Source organism: Neodiprion lecontei, chromosome 6 (assembly GCF_021901455.1).
Source record: "Neodiprion lecontei isolate iyNeoLeco1 chromosome 6, iyNeoLeco1.1, whole genome shotgun sequence".
In the NCBI taxonomy this organism is placed as follows: domain Eukaryota; kingdom Metazoa; phylum Arthropoda; class Insecta; order Hymenoptera; family Diprionidae; genus Neodiprion; species Neodiprion lecontei.
In genome coordinates, this window is record NC_060265.1 from 29,354,348 (window position 1) to 29,380,245 (window position 25,898).

Below are 25,898 nucleotides of genomic sequence, written 5' to 3' on the forward strand. Positions count from 1 at the left end.
TCAGATCTGTAACCCGATCCGCGCTCGGTATAGTAAAGCCGCCTAAACGTGATTCCGTTTTCTTCTTGTTTTTCTTTTTCATTGTTTTTTGTTTTGAAATAACGACAGTTTCTCGTCAAACGTGCGCTTATGCGTTTATGTACGTTGCAACGGCATTAACAGCTGACCTTCCACCCCCCACGCCACGTTCCCTTCCCAAGGGAGTCGGTACCCGTACAGTAGTTGGCATTTAAACCCTTTGTACCAAGTCCCTCTTTCTCCCCCTGCTCGCCATTACATTCCCAACCCCGGTCAGGATTCGCCCTTCTTTATGACGCGGGATATTCCGTACCCCGATTTTCCATCGCCTCCGCAGTATACCACCCTCTACGAAACAACATTGCGCAACGTGTCACGGACCGCCACCGTTAACGCCGAAAGGGTTACTCGTATATCGAGGGTTAGGGGTGCTGAGAATGTATGTGGCAAAGATACCCACGCCTACTTGTTGTCAACTGTACAATTGAAATATTGCGCGCATCGTCGACGAGGATTAGGTACACGAATATTCGTCGACTGGATTACGGACAGGGTCTCTTGTACGAACTGTCGCCCATTCGTTCGTCAATGATATATTTGACGCGAGTAGACTCGACGAGAAGCGAACCTCGAATCTGTTGCTACTATAAACTTCGAATCAGTCACATTTGATGTTACTAATCAAAACTTGAAAGAGTCGATATTTCGAAATTTCACACGTACAAAATAAAATGATTAAAGATTTGTAACAATTAATCTTTCGTCACTTTATTTTAGCATTTTTGCAATTTTCATGTATCGACCGTTCGAAACATTGACCCTTCCAAGTTTTGACCTCCACTCAGTAATTTAAAGTCATTATCCCGGATCCGAACGCGCGGAGCTGTAAACTCTGATAATGTGAACCGACCTTAACGCTCCTTTGATAATAATCTATAACTTATCTGAGAACGCATTTTTACCGTTATTTCTGTTCTTCCTTATTTAACGGTCATGAATATACGTAAAGATAGGGAGAGAAAGGGGCGAGCGCGTTCCGGCGTGTATATGTAAGCACGCGTTGGCGAAACCTGCACCACCATCGGCGGGAAATAGCCCGGATCGCCCGTTCGCTCTCGGCGTGCCGATGCATAATTCATGGCACGCATTTAGCTGGGATATTCCAGCGTGACGCGTCGTATGGATACCTATCCACTGCGATCGTGAAGGTGGTGGTGGACGTTGAAGCGCGTGTAGCTGCCACGGCGCCCCTTCGCCAGGACGTCACGTAACACCGGTAGCCATCCCATCCCATTCCATCCGTGCTTTGAGCCAAGCTCGGCAGTCCGACTGGAAAAAAAAGAAAGAACGAAAAAAAAACGTGGTATAAATGTGGAAAACGTCCGGGTGAAATGAGAGTAGTGGAAATACGCGAGCGTAAAAGGATTACAAAGAGAGCGACAACGTCCTCGCGAGTAATTGCCGGGTCACCGTGTAGAGATGGAATTCCTCGCGAACCAACCGCATCGCTTCAAAAGCCCGGTAACGCTGTTTGCCATGCAGCACAGGACGTTCGCAGGGGGACAAAGTACGGGTATATTATCAAGGGTGCGGCAGATCGCGTTCGCCTGCAGTTTCCTACTCCTGCATCGGCCCTTAAATTCGTCGGTCCTCCTGGCAATAACAGTAAATCCCCCTTCCTGGCGTAAAGCTGATCCCCCAGCAGGATTCTGTTGTGAATTGTTACTCCTGTTCCGGAGGGTGACTGGACGAAGTACCCGGTGCACCTGCAGGGTCGCCGTTGGACACTCGATCGAAACGGGCGATCTATATTCTACCGCAGGCGTCTTACAGAGAGACCCGAAAAACACTTTATCCATTTTTGTTACAGAAAAACAGAGCAGCGTCCGGGCTAACCGAAGAAGGCAGGTCAACGAGGGTAGAGGAGCCAGTCGAGACAGAGATCGGGTGGGTGTCGCGGGGGTCGGAGAACAGGATCAGGAACAGCAGCAGGAGGACAGAGAGAACAAGGGGCCGGGTAACCGGGCGAGTCGGATCGTCGTAGAGGATACCGGTGGTAAGACAGCGTCGAAACTTCGGCGTAGAGTGACGGCTGTGAAGAGTTCGCCGTCGCCGGATAGTTTTCCGGCTCAGAGATCGGCGAGGAGAAGACTGAGGCCGCAGTCGGGCAGGAACGCGGCGAAGGAGACGTTGACCGAAATTGCGGAGAAGCCCAGAGCGGCGGCGGATACAGCCTCCGAAGGAGAGGCCGAGAAGGAGGATTGCGATCCGTTGATAAAGAGGCTCAAGACAAGTCTCACGACTTCGCGGAGAGTCAGAGCCGAGGCGAGAAAAGGCCGCGAAGAGGAAGCCGAGGAGACGCTATCGCAAGAGGAGGTGAAACCCGCGGGAGAAGAAACCGCCGGCGTTAACGACCCGGGGGCCGAAGACGAGGAGTGCGAGTCGAGAGAACGCGACAGGGAACCGGAACCACCGCCTCCCGACAAGGTTCACCGAGGAGGCTGCCGGGAGGAGCGGAAAGAGAAGAAACCGAATAACGGGGATGATCCCGCGAGCCTCTTAGTCGCGTACAAGCCCGAGGAACAGGAGGAGAGATCGAGGGTGAAGCGGGAAGAGGGCGAAGAGGCAGAGGAGGAGGAGGAGGAGGAGGAAGAGGAGGCAGACTCCGTCGAAGAGGACGCGTCGAGTCCGACCGAGGCGGTGCCCGGCGCCGAAGAGAGTACAGACAGTGTTGGAAGCCTGAACGCGGTGCGGGCGGCCAGCGTTGAATCGGTCGTCGAGTTGGTGGAGTCGAGCAGTCAGGACGGCTCCGTGCTGGAGAGGCTGAGTCCTGTGAGCAGCGGTGCTGGGGGACGGCACGGGCTGCTGACCGCGGAGCAGGAGCGCGAACGGCACAACGAGAGTCCCGTCATACTATCGGTCAGACTGAACAAACCCCCGCCGACGGCGGCGTCGACACCGGGATCCGGTGCACCGGGGCACCACCACCAACTCCTCCACCACCACCACCATCAGCAGCAGCAGCAATACGCGACGAGCAACCTGCGGCACTACTCGAGCGGCAGCAGTCCGGTGGTCCAGCACCAGCACCACGGGGTGGTGCCCCACAACGTCCAGGCGGCGAGCGGTAATCCCCGTCACCTGGTGGTCGGGGGATCGGTGACCGAGTTGCACCAGCAGCAGCAGCACCACCAACACCAGGGGAGTAACCCGCGGGTCGTAGCGACCGTCGGCGATGAGGCAGGCCTCATGGAGGTGGAGGCAGGGGCCGTCGGCGTCGGGGGTGTTCTCGGTGGCGTCGCGACGGCAGGCATCAGGGGCGCCGCTTACGGGGACAGCGGATCCGACAGCGGCGTCAGCTCGCTGAGGAGCGCCGGTTCCGGCGACGAGAGAAGCGGCAGCAGGAGCTCGGCCCTCAGTGCCGAGGAGACACCGGCCGCCGCCGCCACCCCCGCACGCGTCTGGCACGTACAGAGCGTTCAGCACACCTCCCTACTCATGGCTCATCCCCAGCAGGGACCCCCGCCTAACCCTGGTTCCGCGAACACCACAGCCGTCGGATACCAGAACCCCGCGAACCAGCCCACCCATCATCATCCCGCCGTTTCTAACGAGATGCTTTGGCGACCCCCCAGGTACCCTCCGCCGTCCCATTCGCTCATGGGACCCGCCCAGCAGAGCCCTGAGGAAATGCTGGAGAGGGACCGACACGAGAGAATGCTCAGGTGAGTACCTACGATTTTTACTCGACGATACAAGGATGACGCGATCAATTTTCATCCACTGCTCGGACCGATGTTAATTAGGGGCCAATTGTTGGAGGTAGATTTCTTTGCCGAATTCAAATTCGGTATCGGATCTGCTGACCAAGCTCTTTTCAATCCAAGTGACAAACTTTACTATCCTCGATACTCTGTAGAGAGTGAACCTAACCATTTATCGATCGTCTTAGATACCGTTGGAAAATTCGACCAATTGGTTAAGTAGCGAAATATAATTGTCGCACTAAAGTATCTTTGTAAGACCAAAGCGTTCTCTACTCCGTCGATAAGGACAAAACGATGTTGAAACGCGATCGCCGATCGGGGAACAGAGATAAATTGTCGATCGTGATCGTTATAGAAAAGCATAAGTCATACAGCAGTCCGTAATATGCGTTCAATTTCTATGGATCACAGACGTTGAGCCGGCGTCGGTTTTAACGTAAAAAAAAAAGAAAAAGGTATTTAAGCTCTTGGGAGGAGCTGAGACACGGAGAGTGTGGGGTGGACCGTTAAACAGATGCCGGACAATGCTCCTCGTGTATAAGTTACGCGCCCTCTCAAGTCCCTCCTCTTCGCATTCATCGCCGCGAGACTACTGCATGTGCTTCTTGGAAGGGGGAAGTATTTTCATTGTTCGAAAAATCTCGCGTGATCTCAGCACTCTGCACAGCACAGCTCAGCACAGCGCAGCGGACGTTGTTTCCGGACGGCAGATGTGCCCGGTCGATCAGCGATGCGGTTTCCGCTCGATTATTATCGGCTTCTTATAAGAGAAAGAGAGAGTGAGTGTGCAAAAGAAGACATGCAGAAGGTGGATTAAATGAGAGGAAAAATGAAGGAAGAACTTTTTTAAAGCGGAGAGAGGATAAGGCATGCTCCAATGATCTAGGGGTGGATTTTCTGAGTGAGGGTGAGCCAAAAGGCGAGGTTAACGAAACGACGAAGCTGTTTGAAACCCGCAGGTGCCGCTCGTGTGCGTTACGCATTTTCGGAGAAAAATATTTAATATAAGATCATTTTTTTCCAAGTGTTACCCGGCCGCCTCCCTTTTCCGTCATTTTCTCCCATCTTTTCGCTTACCCTAAATCGCGAGCCCTTGTGTAATAATACAACCGAACGAAGAAAGGGGAAAACGGCGCCGCTATGCAGGGGTGAAACTGGTTTGACGGAGGGGTAGAAAACGGGTTTCATCGACCCGTAGCAATTAGCTTTATTATACCTCGTACCGGGAATTTCAGCCTTGTCTCACTACACGCGCAATGTTGGTACACGGTCGTGGAGGAAATGCGTCAACCAACCGTCTTATAATTAGCGGACTAGGAAAACGGAGGTGCAAATGAACGGGCCAAATTTCAATGCCCCTGTTACGAGTGACGCGTTCGCAAGCGCGCGTTTCACTTATCCATCTACCACTCTCCGTTTTACTTCTTGCTTCCATTCGAGAATTCTTATTACCAGTGGCAATTGTACCGTTCTCGGTTTAAATCGGACGGAGGTTCGCGCATCGTGCGGGTAACGAAGTAAATGGAATATGAGAATAAAAAACTGCAGCAGTATAAATTTCTTGTTGATAAATTATTCACTCGTGACAAGCGTATATCACGTATATACAAGGTATAAATTTACTCTCAAAGTCGTCGGCTGAAAAGAAAAAACAGATTTCGTAAAAATCGTCAAATCAAAATGTACACTAATGCGGCATCGGCAATAACAACAAATTTCAAATTCTCGACAAGATAACGGTGCTGTTATCGGTGTGTAAATATCCGTTATCAAAATACAATGACTGACATTGAATAGCAGTCGGTCGACTGAGGAGAAGAATGACGAGGAGGAGGAGGAGGTGATGGATAAGAAGAACACGAGGCGAGCCGATGAATAATAATTGATAAAATACTTACGTTACAAACCTACGAGATAAGAGAATTCCGCAAAAATGATTTACACAACGAGCTAATAATTCACCCGCAATGAGCTGAATGACCCGCGTTGATAATCAAGTTTTACATATCTGTATGTATAACGGTAGTCGTGTGTGTAGCAATAAATCAACACCGCGCATATATACATTTGCAACGTGTATTTGTATATGACGCCATACATCATACGATAATATAGCCTGTCTACGAGTAGGGAAAAAAAAAATTGATAAACAACCCGAGGAGCGCGGGGTGATAAAACGAGAGGAGAAAAAGAAACATTTTGTCTGCTCGTATAATCTCGGGGCAAGTCTCAGGGAATTGGAATGGGGAAATCGCGATTGCGAACGTATCGTGTCCTTATCGATCACGGTCTTATCTATCGCAGCTACGTGTAAAAAACAAAAAGAAAAGAAAAGAAGAATGATAAAAAACGAAAAGAGAAAACAACGAATCGCAATCTCGAGACGGATAACAAACGGAAGGAGTGCTAAAAGCGACACCTACTGTACTGTGCTCTGTATTATACACGTCATATCTATCCGTGTGTGTGTATGTATATATATATATATATATGTATATATGTTGTATACACATAGCTCGTATAAATAAGGAGGCGAGCGGACGTGCCGTGCCTTCCGGGGCTTTTACTCGTGCAGCAATGTACCTACTAATATTACTATGAGTAACCGGAGCCGAGGAGGAAGGAAAAAGGGCTAGGTGTTCACCCCTTTTCATCCCTTTATTATTTTTCATTTCTATCCGCAAACATCGCGTGTGTCATCGAACGCTTTTGGCGCGACAGGATGGATCCTTGTTAAATTTGAAAGCTCAATTCGATTATATACGTCCTGACGTGATTCGAGGGATTTCGATTATAACTTTACTGTATTTTTATTTTTAGATGAATTTCAGATAATTTACAGAATCATTCTTATCCTCGGTACATCCGCGGAGTTAAACGGCTTCTTCTCTTGGTTACGATCCGTGCCAAGGTTAAATATTCTCCCAAAAAGGGCAAGACACACCGAAACGAACTAAAGTGTTACGCGAACGACGTCGCTTCTGGCACTTCTTATAAGTGTATTATTCGTAAAATGCGATTGTATGGAATATTGTGGAAAATAAATATTCGACTCTCGACGCTATGCGGTGGGAGGAGAGCAATGGGAGATAAATGAAAACAGACGATGCGAGATAACGTTTGATTACACTCGTTCTTATCAGTTGCTATTGCATTATCTGTGAGTAATTATAAGTCCCAAGCTCGCCCCTATCGTCCCCTGGTTTTTTCTACACAATTTTATTCGTGATAATACAACACGTATTACGTTATACGTGTATGTACGTCTTTACAAAACCCGAGAGTTTATTTATACGTATTTACGCGCGGATATATATATATATATGCGTCTGTATGTGTTTGTGTGTATATGTACAGCTTTAAAAACGACAATAACAAATTGCTCAACTTCGAAATGGCCCGGAGACTCGGGTTTAATAAACGTGGCTCATCACGCGTTTGCATAATTTAAAAATAATACAAACTCCGCGCAGAGGTCGGAAATTGTTCGAAATTTTTGCGTCTCGCTTTCGTTATTCATGAAACGACACAAAGTAAAAAAGTAAAAGTGAAACTTAAGATTATACTTATAACAAGAGGAAGAAATTCCCTCCCAAAGTGTGTCTATTATTCATATATACGACCTCGAATCCGTTACTCTCCGAAATCATTTCCTCTACTTTTCTCCTGGCACATCTCAAGGTCGCAACAAATTGCTACCGCCTTTTTTCACCGCTGATCGCAACGATCGGAAAGCAATAACGTGAATCACGTGGGTGAAAGGTCGACTTGATAAACTTCCCACGTCGGTGTGTAAAATTGTAACGGGGGGGGGGGGGGGGGGGGGGGGGGAAGAAAAGAAGCAACTTCACCGCTATCGGAATAAAATTATTCGTGAATATTTATGGATAAAATTTCAGTCAATTCGGGAAGTTCCGTCGGGTCTGCGGAATTTTCACGAGGCTTTTACCGGAAATTAAAGATTTCACGCCTCGGAGTGTCGCCAATAATCGTTCCGGCGTGTTTCATTACACACACATTACACGTTGCTCCGTTTACGAATCCGGGTCGTTACACTCGTATCTTTCTCTCTTGGGTCATGTTAAACGCCGCGGGCTGAATGATCGTGACGTAATCGTGGCACCGATTGTGAATGACCGTGCGAATAGGCCTCGCCTTTGCGATTTTCTAGCCCGACCTTGAGTCCAATCTTTCTCTCTCTCTCTCTCTCTCTCCGTCTAGCCAGTCGGCTTATCTATCCGCCGACTGCAACGTGACCTATGAAAAAACTTTCAGCGACGAGCAGGAATCGGTCGTGCCGGAATTTTGCGTGAGCAGTCCTCGTCACCGCTCGATTGGATTCTAAAAATAATCAAACCTCGACGGGGGATATTTTATACGGAAATTGGAGAAGCGGAGACGTTTCTTCGCCGACCGAGGAACGACCGGCCGCCGAGATTGCGTGATCGAAATATCAATCGATTCGTTCGACGCCGGGTGATGATCTTACGTAACGAGCAACCGCAAACCGGTACGACTGACGTCTTCATTGGCCTTTGAATCGCGACTCGACGTTAATTACCCCTTATTTTTAAAGCCTCGTCTCATTCCGCCTTGTAACACCGCAAAAAATCGCTTTCTTGGACAATTTGGGAATTAATTATATTTTGAAGCGTGTTCGACGCAAAGTCGTTGAATATCGTTTGAAACATGCGGTTTTTCTTTACTCTTGTATTCGCATTTCTGCGCAGCTTGACATCCGAAACTGCGAATACCGCGCGGCTCTCTTACACCCGGAACAATTGGTGTTGGATTTCGCTGTTACGGTGTTAAACGAAACCCCTGCAACTGCAAACGCGTGCAGTCCGTACGAAAAAAAGCATACACATCGCTGATCGCGTTTTTACCTCCCAGCAGCTGCTTGCAGTCCGGCGTCTCTCTTCGCGCCGAGGATGAATAAATTTCTTCAGCTCAGCTTAAGACGTTCGAAATGAATGAGTTTTATCATTTATGTCACGCTTTTATTTTTAACTCGGTAGATATGATATAACTGCAACGAGGCAGAATTATGACAGATACGCCGGTTGTATAATAATCACCTTGACAGAGATACTTGAAAGGTCTTACCTCTCGGATATTGCATTATTCTACACACCCCGCCATTCGTGTTACACGCGTGTATATTATACGCAAGTTCAAAATTGCCACTTGAGCGCGTCAACTAGAAGTGAAATCGGAACATTATAAATATTCAACTCCACGTTCCAAATCGCGAAAACCCCGTTCGCCACACCAATATATGTATATTTATTTTTTTATTACACATACGTGCAGCTATTATTACGTACAAACTCGCGACCAAATATCGTTGCTGTACGTTTTCAATTCCAAGGACAATATTCGCGATCTCCTTTCTCCGAGTAGCGCAAAAAATCTCCGGACGAATAAGATTCGCCGATTATGGTACAGCACGTCAACCCCGACTTTGATGAAAGGGACAAACACACTCTCTCTCTCTCTCTCTCTCCCTCACAGCCGCAGGCGGAGGGCCATAAAATTCCGTACCGGAACCTGACCGCGTGCTCGGCGCGGTTTCGATTCAAACATACGTATATGTATATATATATATGTACGAATATCTACGCGTATACGAATTCTCCAGAAAGTGTCGAGATGGTCGATTCCTTTCACTCGCGTAATTTTTTTCCACTTCGTTTTCTCCACGCTTCCCGCTCATTGATCGTTGGTCCGCAATAAAAATAGGCAGACTGATCATTCTCTATCGATATACGTCACCCAGGAAACCTAATCGGAATTTATGTAACGAGGTACGCTCACGTTATACGTTATATATAATTCGCATCACGGAGTTAATTATACAGATTTTTACGCTCGTTCTTTTGCCCAATTATAAATACTCGCGCGGCAAATCCTAGAGCACGTACCTTATATCTACCTTATACCTTACAACTTTTAAATGCAACCCGTTTCTTTCTGGGACAAGGTTACGATCGAGGAGCGTGTTAAAACTCGTCGTCGCGGATCGCGACCGATTTCCGTTAGCCAACAATCTTACCAAAGTTGCGCAAAGTTTGCGCGCGACGAGTTAATAATTCACGATGTTTAATTCCTGGCTCGCAAGTTTCCCTTCTTACGCTTGATTTTTTCTTCCATTGTCTTTGAATATTTTTTCTCTCTTTCTATCTCTTTAGTTTGCGGTATGCAGACTGGATAAAAGATTTTTTCCACCCGCTTCTGACGGCATTTTTCCTCGTTCAAGGCTCGGTAACCGCGGTCCGTTGTCTCCACGTTTCAAATAATTTGGGTCACTGAATGCGGTTTGTTTCGCGTATACGTGTATAATACTAAAACAGCGAGGCACAGGTGTGAATAAAATCTGTTTCGCAACTTAGCTGCGGCTCTTTTTATCACTCGCTTTATTCGCCAATTGATTCCGCCCTCCTGATCGACTCGTTTCGTTCAATTATAAAACCGATCAGCCAACTTCCTGTAAGAAAAAACAAAAAAGAAAAGAATTTTATGCCTCGTGTATTTTCACTGCAGACGATGACGTCACTCGGTCAGCTCTGTTTCGGCTTGCTTAGTAATGCTGATACAGATCGACACTCGTAGACTCGCAGGCGAGGACAATTATCGCTCACCTCTGAAAAATTCCTCTGAATAACAAACCGGCATCGTGAGCTTCGTGGGTATATACAAATTGCTAATTATCGCGTGATACAATTAGCCTGTTACTTCGACGATTAATCACTGACAACGGCCGAGAGTTTACTAATTTAACACACTTGTGAATACGTGGTCACGATAGAAGCCACACGCTGGCAACGGTGCGTGCAACGCTTATAACTTAACAGAAATCAGTGGTTGACCTTGTGCTGAATGCACGTTTGTAAACCACCTCGATATAACGTATCTACGAACGACTGTATGTATAATTTATACCGCTTAAACGAACAATCATTTAACCGAAGGTTCCTCGCTGATCCCCGTTTCTTGTTTTACCTACTAAATTGCCTATCGTGCGAGTTCTCGGCAGCAATTAGCGAACGTTATCCCCGCGTTAATACCACTCAGCGTTTAGGTGTCCGTGCCTTATACGCATGTATGTCTCGTAGATCGCCGACCGAGTTCAATTCAATCAACGGAATTCTAACCAATCTTTTAGAGTGCAGAGATAAATGCACAAATTTTATGTAAATTATACAATCGACGGACATGAATACGTACTTGTAGATTCTTCAATTATGCGTTGTAAATTATTACGCCTATCAGAATTTGCGTTATCACCGTTTCTACACCCGTCCGGCATACAGGTATACAAAATCTCGTTAATTTTCAAAGGTTGCCCTACCGCGACCCGCCTGAAAGCAGCTGCATGTGACACGGGGTGGGTGATACATGCACGGTAGAACTCGAGGTAGTCGGAGGTATCTCATCCACGGAGAGTAAGCAAGGATGATTGCGAGGACAGGAATTTTTACGAGGTGAAGTTAAAGCGAAACGTGCCGTAAACCCGGCGGCTGCAGTCACATATACATATTTACAAGATATATGTAGGTATTAGGTACCTATACAGAGACAGCAACCCCCGACGGTCGTAAACTTCGCAACAAATTCCCCTGCCCCCCTTTCGTTTCTCCCTACGCGTGCAGAATCGACAACGGTGAGGAAAGTTGAAAGTTCGACGTCGGTTTTGACAGCCGATCATAGCGTGTAGTCGTGATTCGGTGAACATTTTGCGCGGGAAAAAAACGATTTTGCATATATCTGTCCGTACAAGATCTATACCCATTTATACAAGAGAAGAGTGTATACGCTCCGAGTTATACTAATACGTTGGATATTTTTAACCTAATTTACGACGCGGGGGCACGACGAAGCGCTCGACTCTGAGAGAGAGAGAGAGTTTGGGTATCTGTTATAAATATCAACGAGGGGCGGGGTGGGAATGCGGTTCTCGGTCTCCTTCTCGATCCGCAAAACCGCGCAGTTTAGCCTCCGAAACGCGCCTGCACTAGACTTCTAATTCCGCGCCACCTGCTTGGACTCGTCAACTACGAGGCCCCCCTTTTTACCCCCCATTTCGACCGTCGTTGATTATTAACGTCGCAAGTGGCCACGCCGTGACTCATTCAGCCCCGCTATTCCCTGCCTCCAGCTGTCCCGGGTTGAAGACCTTTGCGCTTGCACGACCGATCTACGATGATTGCCCCCTCCATCCATCCATCCATCCATACATCCATACACCCATCAGTCCCTGTAACCCTGGCGCACACCGGGAACACCGCGTCCCGTCTTCTTTTATATTATCCCGGTAGAAGCTTTTTTACTACTTCTAAAATGCACGTGCGACCGCGTGGGCGAACCAGCTCTCCACTCTTCTCGGTCATAGAAGCTGTGATATCCTTTTCCTCTTACTCTTTATCTTTGTTGGTTCTCTTTCTTTATATATGTATATTTGTGCACATTCACGTTCCCTGCACCGCGACGACGTTGCACCCACTAGGAATATTTTTGTATCTTAGTCGAATCGCGGCGCGGCCTCCTTTTCGATTTTCAGACATTTCCGGACTTTGAACTCTTTTTTTTTTTTGAGAGAGAGAGATATTTTACCGACGCAATCTTGCCACCATTTACGGATCTGGCTCGATGCCGAATCGAAATAAACGCGTAAATGGGTTACGATTGGTATCAAATATTCCAGAATGAACATACTCGTAAGCTATAGGTTAGGATTTTTTTTATTTTTTTTTGCTGTAAATATTTCTCGTTTAGAATTTACGGAAAAGTGACTCAGCACGTCCGTATTTCACCAGAACAGCTTTACTTTGATTCGAGGTAATTGATATCGCTGCAAAAATTGGCGATTTGTTTGTTTTTTTGGTTATTTTCTTTTTTTCTTATTTTCTTGCCTCGGTGAAAATCACCGAGGGTATGTAACATCTATACGCGTATACGAGAGAGGAATACGAAAGGATACAAAATTCTACGTTAGTTCGTTGACGGATTTATTTTTCAATCGGCGATATAAAACTGTATTACGACGAAGCTTCACTGAATCCCTGCCAAATTTCATCGCGGAAAAGAAATATAGAGAGAGAGGGAGAAAAAAATAACGTGTATATACATCGCCAAGTTCCACGTGGCACGGCTTATATATACAGCCGTGTACAAGGTGGATATTTGAATCTTTAAAGATCGTGCGAATATTATCTGTGTGTACGAGTAACCGCGGTATAACGAAACGAAACAACTTTGAAACCAGTTTATAGCCAATCAGCCGGCACGTAAGTTGGTATAACCTACCTGCTTCCCACGCCAAACTCTAAAATATTCTTCAAGCATACGGATTCCACCCACTCGATCATTTCACTTACACCCTCAACGATGAAACAAAAAGTAAACCATTTGTAGCCGTCGTAAATGACTTTGGAATTGTTTGCTCGTGACAGTTGGCATAACAAGCAAATGCGTACGGAGTTTAGTTGCATTCCGCAACATCGAGAACTTGCGGCAGTTTATGTTAAACGCGTATGTATTCCCTGTATATGCGGTAGTTTATGGCGGCGTTCCAATTCCCGTTACACAGATTATTCGCCATTTTCCACTCCGTCTCTTTTCATTTCTTTCCTCGACGAGTTTCTTGGCAAGTCGGAACTTTGATCTTTTCTACGTCGCGTCTAACAACCTTTGAACAGTCAAATGATACCAGAGTTATCCGTTAGCTGTGTTCGTTATCGCGTCACCGTCACCGTCATCGTCATCGTCGTCGTCAGCAGCGGCTCTTCTCTTTATTTCCAGCCGCGTTGACCTTTGCTTCGACAAACACGTACGTCCTCCCTCCAGTCAAACTTCTCTTTTAAACCCGACCTTGATTACGCAGGTTGTGAATTCCACCCACCGACATTGCGTCGTACGATTATACGCAAAACTGCACTCATTGTCAGGAAAGAGCCCGTAACGTGCAATAAAGTGGGTAAAAATTAAGCGTGATTTCAGTTTGTCACGGTTTGACTTATCTTAAAATACGCAAATCTATAACGTAACTAGTCCGAGGTTTCGGTGTGTATCTGTAATAATCGATGAGAGTAGCCAAAAAATTGTTGATAATACAATGACAATGATCAAGTCTATCTTGTTTCATAGATGAAAAGAAACTGAGGTTGGGAACTCGGTCTCTATTTAGATTTGTGGTTAACTTACATTAGCGAATATACCACATATCCATACGTATTATACCTATACGGATAATGTAACCAGTTTTTCGAACGGATATGAGTCATAGCACCGAAAAATTTCTGTAGAAATAACGTGGTTTGTCTGCCGACGTTTCGATCGCAGAAATGAGATAATATTATGCATGTTACGTGCGCCGTTCTTCTAGGGAATATACTTTGATCGCCAGAAGTGTCTGTAATGGCTGTTGGTCGTATGTGCGTACATGCTAGCATCATGTATGTAAATATTAAGCATGGCAGGGTGATGAAATGAAAGAGTTTTGCGTCAACAACGATATCTTTTATATGCATTATACGGTTTATTATACATCTGTAGAACTACTATATACAATGTTTGCGAAGCCAAAAGAGACAGAGAGAGAGAGAGAAAGAGAGAAAAAGAAGAAGAAGAGTGTGATATCGGACAAGTAGGAACCCTGCAGCATTTCCGACTCGTTTTTTCTTCTCTGCGATTCTGTAAATTATGTAGAACGTTTCAATGCTCTCTCTGATGACAATTTCTTCAGTAGAATTCGTGTGCGATTGATTTTCAACAAAGTGTGTGTGTGTCTGTATTCGTATTCAAGCCGTTTGCAACGTGGCGAAAGAATTTAATTCGTCGCCAAAAAAAAAAAAGAAAAAAAAAGGACGAGTCATTCCGCCATTCCTGAAACCAACCTATAGAGCTTGTTTCGCCTTCCTATTTCGTCTCACGTAATCCTGTTAGTCTAGCTATATGCTCCGTTACGCTCCGAACGGATACTAGATTCTTAATTCCACCTATAAAATACAAACAAAAAACTAAATAAAACGAAGAGACTAAATGTGAATAGGTAGAAAAAAAGCAGACGGCGTACACGTGCAATTTTGTCATCGGCGGACTTTATGGGTTACGTGCGTCGAACTTGCCACGCAGGCATCGAACTAACACCCCCTTGTCCCTACAATCCCTGCGGGTATACGAATTTGAACGCTGTTGCGTGTTTCGAGCACACTTAAGATGTACAAGAGTTTACAAACCGACGAGGAACGAGGGAAAGAGAAAAAGGAGGAGGATATTCTTACCAGTGATTACAGGGTTTCCGAATATTTTTTTAATTTATAGCTACCTCGTTTCCTTTCCTCCGTATCAAATTTTTTTTTTTCTATCGGCTACTCGTCGTTTGTCACGCGAAAGGGTCATTACAGCCTAGAGAGACCCTTGAGAAATAACGCGATGTTATACCATCTGCATCGTAAACGCGTCGCGTAGTTTCGCGCCCTTTCGTTTCAAATTTCGAACGATGTATTCCGGATTGCGAATCCCTCGGTAGCTTGCGATTAGCGTGGCGGCGTTGCCGTCGCGCAGGTTGAATTTCAATTCGGGTTACGTGGGCATTAATTCACCGAGCGAGGTGTACGGTTAAAATCCCTTATCCCTTGTACACGTATCTTATATATACCTACCCACGTGTAATATACCCGTATGTATACCCATTTCGAAAATAATTAACTGCGGGGAACTCGACACGACAATACCCGCCGTTCGAATTAGAACGCGGAACACACGAGGGCGGTAATTCACGTGGATCCTTGGAAACAAGGCTGCACAGTAGGGGAACATCTTAATTCGAGAATACATATTATCGTCGAGTGAAATTACCGTGGGGAAAAAGAGTTGTTGGGAGTCGCAGACGGGAACGGGAACAAATCGCCTGGCGGCCGATAACCGCGAGACGAGACGAGACGAAACGCGCCTGCACGCATGCATTCAGGCACGCAGGGTTCCGGGCATCACGCAACTCGCTCCCGGCGGGCCCAGCCTACGCGGGTTGCATCGGGAATGCGTTTCGACCGACGCGCGGAATGCCCGCAAGGGTGCCTCGCCGAGGACGCGTCGTCGAATACGTTTTCGAATACCAAACGGCGAACGGAGCGGGGACCAGTCATGGCCGACGAGACCCCGACGATTATTTTAGCTATTCCTTCCAACGGCCAAACCGGATTTTCTCTCACTCTTGTCAGTGTCCAGGTTCGGGTCGTCTTCCACGAATTGTACCGGTGTCCACAACGTCTCCAGCCTTTCGCCGACGGACACCGATTCCGAGTTCTTTTCTCATTATGCCGCGCCCCCGTTTCTCCGACGCCTCATGCGTAATCTTTTCACTGTCCTTCTTGTTGTTGCATCTAAAATTTAATATTGCGTGAACTCAGTTGCGTAAGTTTCGTTGAGCGAACTTCCCGTCACTTTTTGTAATCAAATGATTCGGGGGAGTTTAGAGAAACCTTATAGTATGTAAGGCAAGTGTACCAGTTATCGACGCGTTCAGACCAGATCATTGACACTTTTATCTTAAAAAATGATAAATTTACGACATAAATTGTGAATTTATCGATCAGACTAAAAGCAATTTTTGGAGGGTTAGACACTACAAAGTTATTTCTTGGTTATTTCAGAACTAAGAATCGAACCGATACAACAAATAAAGATCAATGATTAGGAGAGGGTCAATAACTGGTACACTTGTACCTTATATCTTTGAAAATTTCTTCGCCTTCAGCTTCGCCCGTGGTTTCTTTCATCCTTACAATATGTATCGCCTACAGACCGCGTATTATACGTTACGACGTATGTGTATGTAACTGCAAACTTATCAGCATGTAATTCGACCACTTTGATTCTTTCGCCGCGGGTCAATTATCGTATCATTATACTTACTCAAGGCCGCGGCAATGTCTGCAGTCCGCTACTCGGTCATCCGTTCTCTAAGAGCTGTTATTACATCTATACGCAGAAGCAATGCAGCAGGAATACCGGCTGTGGAAATAATTATGCTGTCTCTGAAAATCACGGAACGTTACTGTTAAGTTGACTCGTCACGTATGTAAGCATAAGTGGTTTCCGACCGATTACTTTAGTAGTAAACTTTCACTATCGCATTCTTAAGCGTATATTTCTTCTTATCTAATCGAAAGTCTGGAAGAATCCGTCGTTAATCCGTATCATTCATACATTGTAAGTAAATCAAGTCGGTCTCTCTGCAATCTTCATATCCAACAATTACTGTAGAGGATATTTATTCCGGTTTTTATCTGTAACGTTACAGAAGTACTTTTCCAAACGGGGCTAATATCCACCGTAGGCGTCGTGGCTGTATACCAAACGTCCAAATCAACGTTTAGGAACAGACAAATCGAACTCGTATTAGCCTGTCCCTCGTTAATTATTATTGAGCCTCTGGCTAATTATCTCTCCGACTTCTATATCTCGACGCCGATCGGGGTATTACTAACCGTAACGGTGTTGAATATTACGTGAAAACAAACTGGACAACTGGGACAGGAATATTTAAACTATTTCTACAGGCAGTGCGTATAATAAACCTCGACGATACTTATTTACACTTCTCGAAAATGTACTCAACCTGTTGAATACATCGCTTTCATTCCACAACCAAACTTGACCCAACGGTTAAACTAAATTTCGAAGCTATCGCGAGACGATTACGATTAGAATACCACGTCGACTCGAAACTCGTCTTGAATCCGAAACGAAATCGCGATCGTCAAGAGGAAAAGAAAAGTTAGCATAGCGATAGCTTTGGAAAAGCTCGTTAAAAGTTGTTCCGTGAAACATTGTACGTACTAATACGTACGCGCAGAAAGATCGGACATGCGAATTACGAGCACATACGCTCAGCTCTTTAAACCACGAGGGAATAAATTTATTTCACGCACATCGTCAAAAATTAACACGCCGACACCCGTTTGCACAAGTTTTAAGATGTTATACGTGTATGGAGTTGGGAGTGTGAGAGAGAGGGACCTCGGTGTCGCTTAATTGACAATGTTCACACGAACCGTGAGCTCGCAGCGGTACAAGCGAACCTCGGCATCCTGACACAGCGTACCGCACTTCTCTCGGTAATGCAAGAGAGAAGTCACGGTTCACAAAGAGAACATGCCCGGCGCTGTATAATAAGGTCTCCATACCTACATATTCATAATCCTTTCTTCCTTTCCTCGCAGTGTCTTTTGTCCGCACATCGCGGTTACGCGCCTACCTATCCGGGTATAATAAGTACAATGTCCATAATCGGGCATAAACCAGCAACCGACTCGGTCTAACGACGAGAAGATGGAGATAAAAAGAAAATAACAAAAAAAAAAAAAATTAAATAAAACGAATCTCGCCGAGAGTGAGGACCGCGGAGGCTACCGTTCCCGAAAACGAGCCTACGGACGAGAGTGAAGATCAGCCAGAGGTCGCTGCTCGATCGTCTCTTAGCCCCCCCCCCCCTGACAGCGACGTAGTCGGCGTATATCGCTTTTTGCCCCCCTACGAATACACCAGTATTCGTTATACACGTGGATGTGCCTTACATACACATGTAACATGTATACGTGTAGGTAGGGAGAAAAAAGAAAGGTGGGGAGGGGGGGGGGGAGGGGCAGGGAACTAAATAATACATAACCTAAAACGTAGGCAGGCGCTACATGGTCAGGTAAATAAAAGCCGTACCTGCCAGACCGGTTCTACCTGTTCCCGTAGTCGTCGTTCCCAACCCCCTTCCATTTAACTCCGCGGGTCTCTTCTCGACCGGTGGCTTGGCCGCCTGCCACGACTCTCCTTCCTCCTCCTCCTCCTCCTCCTCCTCCTCCTCCTCCTCCTCCTCCTCCCTCTGCCCTTCGTTCTTTACTCCCAGAAGTCTATCTCTTTTTCTCACTATGCAAGCTGTGCAGCAGGAATATATATAGGAGGAGGTATAAGGCAGTTCAGCCGTGAGGTGTATACGCGTCTCTTTGTGCGATCAGCGCGCAAGTATGCGCGTGTTTCAACAGTGTTCCTTCTTCTTATTCTTCTTCTTCTTCTTCTTCTTTTACTTCTTATTTTTCCTAGAGAGTGGTGATTTCTTGTAGAGGGAACACAGCGCCAGACCCTGATGTTCTCACTGATCGTACAGGGTTGGGTTAGGTTCGCGGGCTTCTCTAACTCCTGAAACTGCAGTCGACGAATGCTTTTCCTCTACCTCCTCCTCCGGACCCCTTCCGCTTACACTTTTATTGTACCTATAGACTCACGCACACTACCGATCAAAGGATAGCACGACTCGATGAAAGAGGGTATCGCCCAGAGTGTATTGTGCACTTATACACGTACATGCGTAATATGTATTTATACACAAAACGTCGGCGCGACCGCAGTAATCTTTTCTATTTTCTCTTCAGCCTTCCGTTTTTTTTTTCTCGTTTTTCCTCATCTTTTCGTTATCTTTTTCCCTTTGTATTCCCTGTTTTGTCTCTTTTTCCGTTTTCACCGCTTGTCACCGAGTCTTCCTCCTCATCGTTCTCCGTTCTTGAACCGGCACGCCTTATTTGGCCGTCTTCTCTTTCTCCGCGCTCGCTCGTCAGTGGTCGCCGATCCTAGCCGAGCGACCGACAAACCGCTTCGTCTTTTTCATCTTCTTTTCCGTTTTCTTTTTCTTCGTATTCTCGTTATTCCGCCGTACGATTTACCGCACGCCTCGAGTATTCGCGCGCGTTTCCTCCATTTACACGGGAATATCTCCGAGACCCCAGCGAGGTCTTCCTCAGCCACGGTTTTCCACGCTGTATAAGTGCACGGTATATTATTATATGGATATTATGGTTAGTGATGTGAGCGTGATTTCGTAACCGCGGAAACTCGGCGTAGATTACATCCGCGCTTTAAAAGTTACACATGCCCGATTCCCGACACTGAAAATAGCAATCTTAGACCACCTCACATCACCTGAGCGTTAACGCGTTGAATTCTTAGCATCGCGGTCTGTATCCCGATATACTGTATAATTATACATACGTATTTTACACCGCTCGAAGACAGGCTTCGACGCTACGTTTGACCTTGATCCGGTCTCGAGAAAGTCTTCTCGAGTCGGTAGACGATGAGTTATTATTATATATAGTTGCCGATGGAGACGTGTAACGCGTTAACTAGGTACAGACTCGGCGGCGTGACTCGTTTTCGTATACCATACAGTATATGTGTATACGTACGTACGTACATATTATACATCAAGCATCGACGCGGAATTATATTCACGTGGCTCTGCAGCAGCATAAGTTCACTCTCTCTGTGTGTGTGTGAATGCTAAACATTTTTCTATACAATGGAAATGAAAACGATGACCGCGAATTCGTCTATACACACATACGTGCATGTGTATGCATGTGTGTATAGTGTATGTGCGTCTGTGCGTAGATTCAAACCTGTTGGCTGGAGTGTCGAAGGCGACCTCGTTACAACGTCGCGAGTAGTAGTTTGGTAAACGTAATAGCATGTAAATGCCTGAACCACGTCGGTCCGCGTTCTTCGTATGACTGTACAGACAAAGAAGCCGCTTAACCGTCGCTCAAATTATCACCGATTGCGCAATATCTCGTGGTTTCTCTTCCGGACAAGTTGTCTCGCGATACCCGTCGCCGCACATGCATGTATTACTTACACACTTTACAAAATACCACATATCGATTCGTTCGACATGTAACGCAAGCGTTACAGAGATTCATTCGTTGGACGTATCGCGTGACCTCCGTATAACCTTGCCCCAATCTTCGTTCTTCTCTCGTCTCAAAGCATACAAGAATATAATAATATTTGTTACGTGTTCTTGTTAATGGGATATCCTCGGTTCTCGTGGTAATTTTCACGCTACACACATCTCTGTCTTCTTTTCTATATTCGTCTGATATGGATATATTGGCTAACGTTGTACCGTCTGTTACGAAGATTCTTCTTTTCCTTTCTCTTTTATCGGATCCGTCGCTTTTGTTTCGACCTCTTTAAAGAGTCTCGGCGAACTCAAGTTCGAAAGTGATAAACGCATATATAGGAATATATCGAGGTATTCTTAGACGAATATTTGGCCCAAATATACTTATATGTAAACACAGGTATGAGAGAATAGCTGTTTCGCAACTAACAATAAGGTATATATATACATGTAGATACCTACGGAACGAAAGAACAAAACGAGGAGCAGGAATGACTGATAAAAACATTGTTCGAACGGAATGGTAAAACGGTGGTAAGGCGTCTCGGCGTTTCGGAAACCGTAAACCGTAAACTCTGACCGAACCGATTGTAATTGATTCGCGTCAAAAGCTTTCCTGGTTGCTGTCGTCTTTCGGCCTGGTTTTACACCGTTCAGTTGCGTTGACAAAGACCAATCCCGATTCGCTCCTCCGTTCATCCGGCTTTTCTCATTCTCTCTCTCTCTCTCTCTCTCTTTCTCTCTCTCTCGTTCCTTTGCCGATCGTCGATCGGTCAACACTGGACACGAAGCAGCGGTCAACGGTTGACGTTCCGTTTCAAGGCAACTCGCGTGCTTTGCACCCCCTTCGTCCCCCTTTCGGTTCCCATTATTTTCCTCCTCAGGTCTATCGTTGCTAATAGTTAGTATACACGTAACATATTACGTATATGTGGAATACGTAAATACGTACGTTCTGTATACATGCGGTGTATACAGGTTGAACATTATTCAACTCTCTGATGCGAAGCCGCAAATGTATTATACATGATTATGTACGTGTGCATGCCTGTATACGGTATGTAGTTTGTCTATCCTCTGCGAACGGTATATTTATGTACATACATACCTATATATAAATAAATACTCAATTTATCGAAGGATGATTTCTTGCCACTCTAAATTGGTATTCTGACCGTCATCGTGCGACGATGGAAAAAAAAAAAACACCGAAAGCAAATAAGCAAAAAAAAAAGAAACGGAACAGAATACGAAGTGAGGGGAAAAAACAACTACACTTGCGGTCCTAGATTCCGATGGACATAATATAGTTCTCGTTCTTTTTTTTCCTCTTTTTTTTCTCGTTCTCATCTCTCTCTCTGTCTCTGTCTCTGTCTCTTTCGTTTACGTCTGTCTCCTAGGTTTTTTTTTTTTTTGTCTTTTTGTACATCTGATCCGTAGAGCGGATATCTCAGGTCGTCGTCGTTTTCGCGGTTCTCCGCCGTTGCGTCGAGACCTGAATCGCCGTTGTCTCTCCCTCTTTCTCTCTCTGGCTCTCTGTGTCTCTTTCTTCATCGCAGCGTCGCCGGTTACGCAACGGTTGTAAATATCACCTTCGCGTTCACTGCGGGTACAAAGTTTCCATTCGTATTCCCCACCGTGCGTCGAACGCGCGCGGAACGCGCTTTATTTTTCATTCCTTCGTGCTCCCCCGTATCATTCAAATACGAGTTAAATACACACACACACACACACACACATGCACGCGCACTCGCACACATACTCGATGTACAATAACGTATAGCGTATAATGTTTGCCTATCAACGATGCCCGTCACCTACTTACGTACTCCGTGAGGATAATCGCGGGGCTGTCGAGCCAGCAAACCAAGCCATATACCGGGTGTCTGTCAAGTACTTCGAATTCTTTCAAACTCGGCCAAGGCAGCGCTCTCGTTGCACCCGCAAACTGCATTGTACACGATGCAGCGACGATACGTATTTTCTACACCGGACCACGCCAATTTGCATAGAATTACCTGCGGCTGCTGACCTTAAGCGTTTTAATAGGAAAAACGATCTTGATACTGTATCCGGATCCGCGTACATGTATTTTTATACACATGTACGGGCATTATCTTATGCTAGTGATTTAGCGGCTCAGGCAGCTCACAATCATTAGAACCACGCGAGGTGCGCGTTTATACGAGTAGTTATATTTCTTTTACGATCAAAGGCCGTTGTGCATATTTCACCGATTGAATGTCAATGCTCTTTGGTTATATTTAGACGAATCGTCTTCTTCGATTCACGAACGATGCTGATCACATTCTCATCGCAGGAATCCAATTCCGCTCGGAGTATCAATCGCTGTGTCGTTATTATTTTCTGAAACAGTTTACATCTTTATTACTTCATTTGATTCCTACGTATAATTTTTATTCATCCGACTTATCGAATTTCTTGCACGTATACCGATTGTCCGAAACAGGCGTATGAAAGGCGTGATTCCCGACTGTGACTCTTCGATTCGATGATCGGTCGTCACGCAAACTGGCTGCACCGTTTCTTTACCTAGCCTGTCCGTAATGTTCTGTGTTAACCGTTTACCACAATCCAAGCCTGGAACGATGGTTGCCTGTTCGATAAATTGTCGTTGCTATGATCGCTGCCACAGTCACGAAGATCATTTTTCTTCACATATTTTCAAACCATTGGCAGCACCTTCTTCGATTCAATATCAATCCCAGGTTATTCCTCAATACAGGACGAAAATCCGCTGAGAAATTAGAACAATAATATGATTGCAACTAATTATCGTCAAACATATGCATATGTGTGCAAGTTCAATTAACCGCGACCATATCCAATACAGCAATAATCACGAATTGAAACTTGACAAGCAGGCGTGCCTCTCAAAGAGACGAATCGATGCGTCTCTAAACCTAACCTAACCTAGAATGGCGGAAATCTTCACAGTCCGTTATTTCGGGACGGTTTATAATAACAAATGCGAATCAGCCGAGGGGAAATACGAGCACATTCGTTGACCGCCATAAGCCGCGTGCTCCTTTGTTGCTTCCGAGGTCCACACGACCTTCACCACCTTCAGCGACGTTATTCCTCGATAACGAAATTAATTGCTCGCAGGTGCGTGCGTGCCGCATGGCGCCCGTCGTTCCATTTTTCCTGAACAACGACGACGACGACGACGAGGAACGGGCGCCATCTTTGAACAGCTGGGATAATTATACTTTTATTTATCTTTAATCTTTGTTGTTGTTGTTCTTGTCGTCGTTGTTAACCGAATAACCGATCCGTGGTCAGTGGCACCTGCGGGTCACGCGGGTCCCGGTACACGTGCTGGTCTCTTTCTGTTTCCCCCTTTCTCCGCAATTTGCGTTGGTATCACTGCGGCGTATTGTCTCCGTTCGTGACCGTCATACGTCGCAACATAACCTAGAAAACCAGACGTCTTTCCGATCTTCCTCGCCATCGCGCAGTGGGTAGTGTAAATATACTTTTTGCAACGGTTTGTAGGTACGGGGAAATAAAGAAATGACGGCACGCAACCGCATTATACCTTATACGATACGATATGATGTGATATTGTACGAAGTAGAATATTATACACCTAACTTGTATGCGAAAGTAAACCGCGAACGCGGTAAGTCACTCCACTTTTCTTATCTAATTATAACACGTGTACAACGTTTTTATTATATCTAATAACCGATGATTAAATAATCATACACGTATTATAGGAAGACGTACACATATTTACTCAACGAGTCAACATTCGTGCGACTAGTCAAGATCTTTCTTGTTGAGGGCATCGCTTTAATCGTAATAACTGGTTTTAGCCGTGTATACATATATACGTACACCTGATTATTATTATTATTGTTATATTGTACATCCGGAGAATATGGAAACTCGGTCGAGTTTTAGTCGTACGAATGTTCTCTCTCTCTCTCTTTCTCTCAGTGTGTAATTTTGTGGAATATGGGCTAAAGTCTTTCAAGGAGTTCACGTATTTACTGACAATGAGTATTTGAAATTAAAAACGCGTGACATGTTGTCCACGGTTTGCACAGCAACGTTTCAACAACCTACCGATACGGTAAAATTCTCTCGTTAAACCGCAATACTTGGCGATGCTCGGAAACAGCTGAAGGCAAAAGCAACGAATGTGCGGTTGGAGGATTTCTCCTTTGCGGATATTGTGGTTGCGGACTCGGGTGAAATGACATTACGCTGTGTACATATCATGTATGTATATAGGAATAGGAGGATATATATTTGCGCAACTGCAGCAGTTCACAGAACGGAATTAAACGCATAATCGTATCATCCTGCAGTCTACGGCAATGCAAATCGATGATGGCGCGCGGTATGGTTTGACGGCACGATCGGTTACTCTGATCGGTTTATCCAATCGAAGATCGTTCCTAACTAAAGATAACTGCACGATGCGTCATTGGTTTGCTTTGATACAACGTCTAGAGCATCCGGATCATCTGATCTCGTAGTTGTTAGACGGCGATTCGGAATTCATTCTTCATTCCTTTGACCTTCTTTCATAACGTACCGCTGAAATACTTCTTCAGCCCCTCCGCAAGCAGATCGTAACAGAGCAATGATATCTTTGTGCAAACAAATAGAGCACGACTGCGTTAGGTACATGACCTACGTGGTACTGTACAGATATAGGTACATCCGTGTATCGTAGGAATGAAGTTAGTAACGTTAATATAACGATTTATGTTTAGGAGAATCATTATTTCGCACCCTCTAAGAATGTCTAAAATTTAGTAAAATATAACAAACAAAACATACTTATATTTTGAAAAGCCAATTTCTTTAAAAGCATTTTCAAATTGCGCAACAATTATTTTCGCCCAAATTTACTTGGAAATGTCCTTGAATTTATTACGAATTTTTTACCGGACACCATGTCATTGTATAAATGTCTACCCGGGCAGGTAAATCATATACCCAGGGTCAGGAGGGCGGTCCCCTTCACGTGTCTGATTCACACGAGAGCTTTCGTGACGTCGTGCAATGGTGGAAAATCTGCAAGACAAATCCCCGAAAGTCATTTTTACCTCAGTTTCCGGAAATACAAGATTTGGTGGCTTGTCCGGAAGATTTTCTTGTCGAACAGTTAACCTGAAAAAATCAGCCAATCAATTTCCCCGCCGCCATATTGCCAAGTCCCGCCCGGCTGCATTCGTTCGAACTCGGTCAAAATTCACACCTCGGTCGATCTGTATCTGCTTGCGCCATTATTGGTACGAAAGAATGCGAGAGGGAGATGAAGGTTGAGGATTAGACGGGGGATTTTTACCTACCTGTGAGGTACCAAATGATCCGTTTAACCTTTACGGTTGAAGGTCACA

General features: G+C 45.5%; 1 protein-coding gene across 5 annotated transcripts in view; it reads left to right on the forward strand.

The window, feature by feature from the left end:
- The window catches only part of LOC107224472 (probable JmjC domain-containing histone demethylation protein 2C), a 207,275-nt gene that overhangs the window by 130,924 nt on the left and 50,453 nt on the right, over positions 1–25,898 (forward strand). For all 5 annotated transcript variants that reach the window (XM_046743240.1, XM_046743241.1, XM_046743238.1 and 2 more), the window contains exon 8: positions 1,889–3,743. In XM_046743240.1, the coding sequence (XP_046599196.1) occupies positions 1,889–3,743 (1,855 nt within the window). The remainder of the gene's footprint in view (positions 1–1,888; positions 3,744–25,898) is intronic.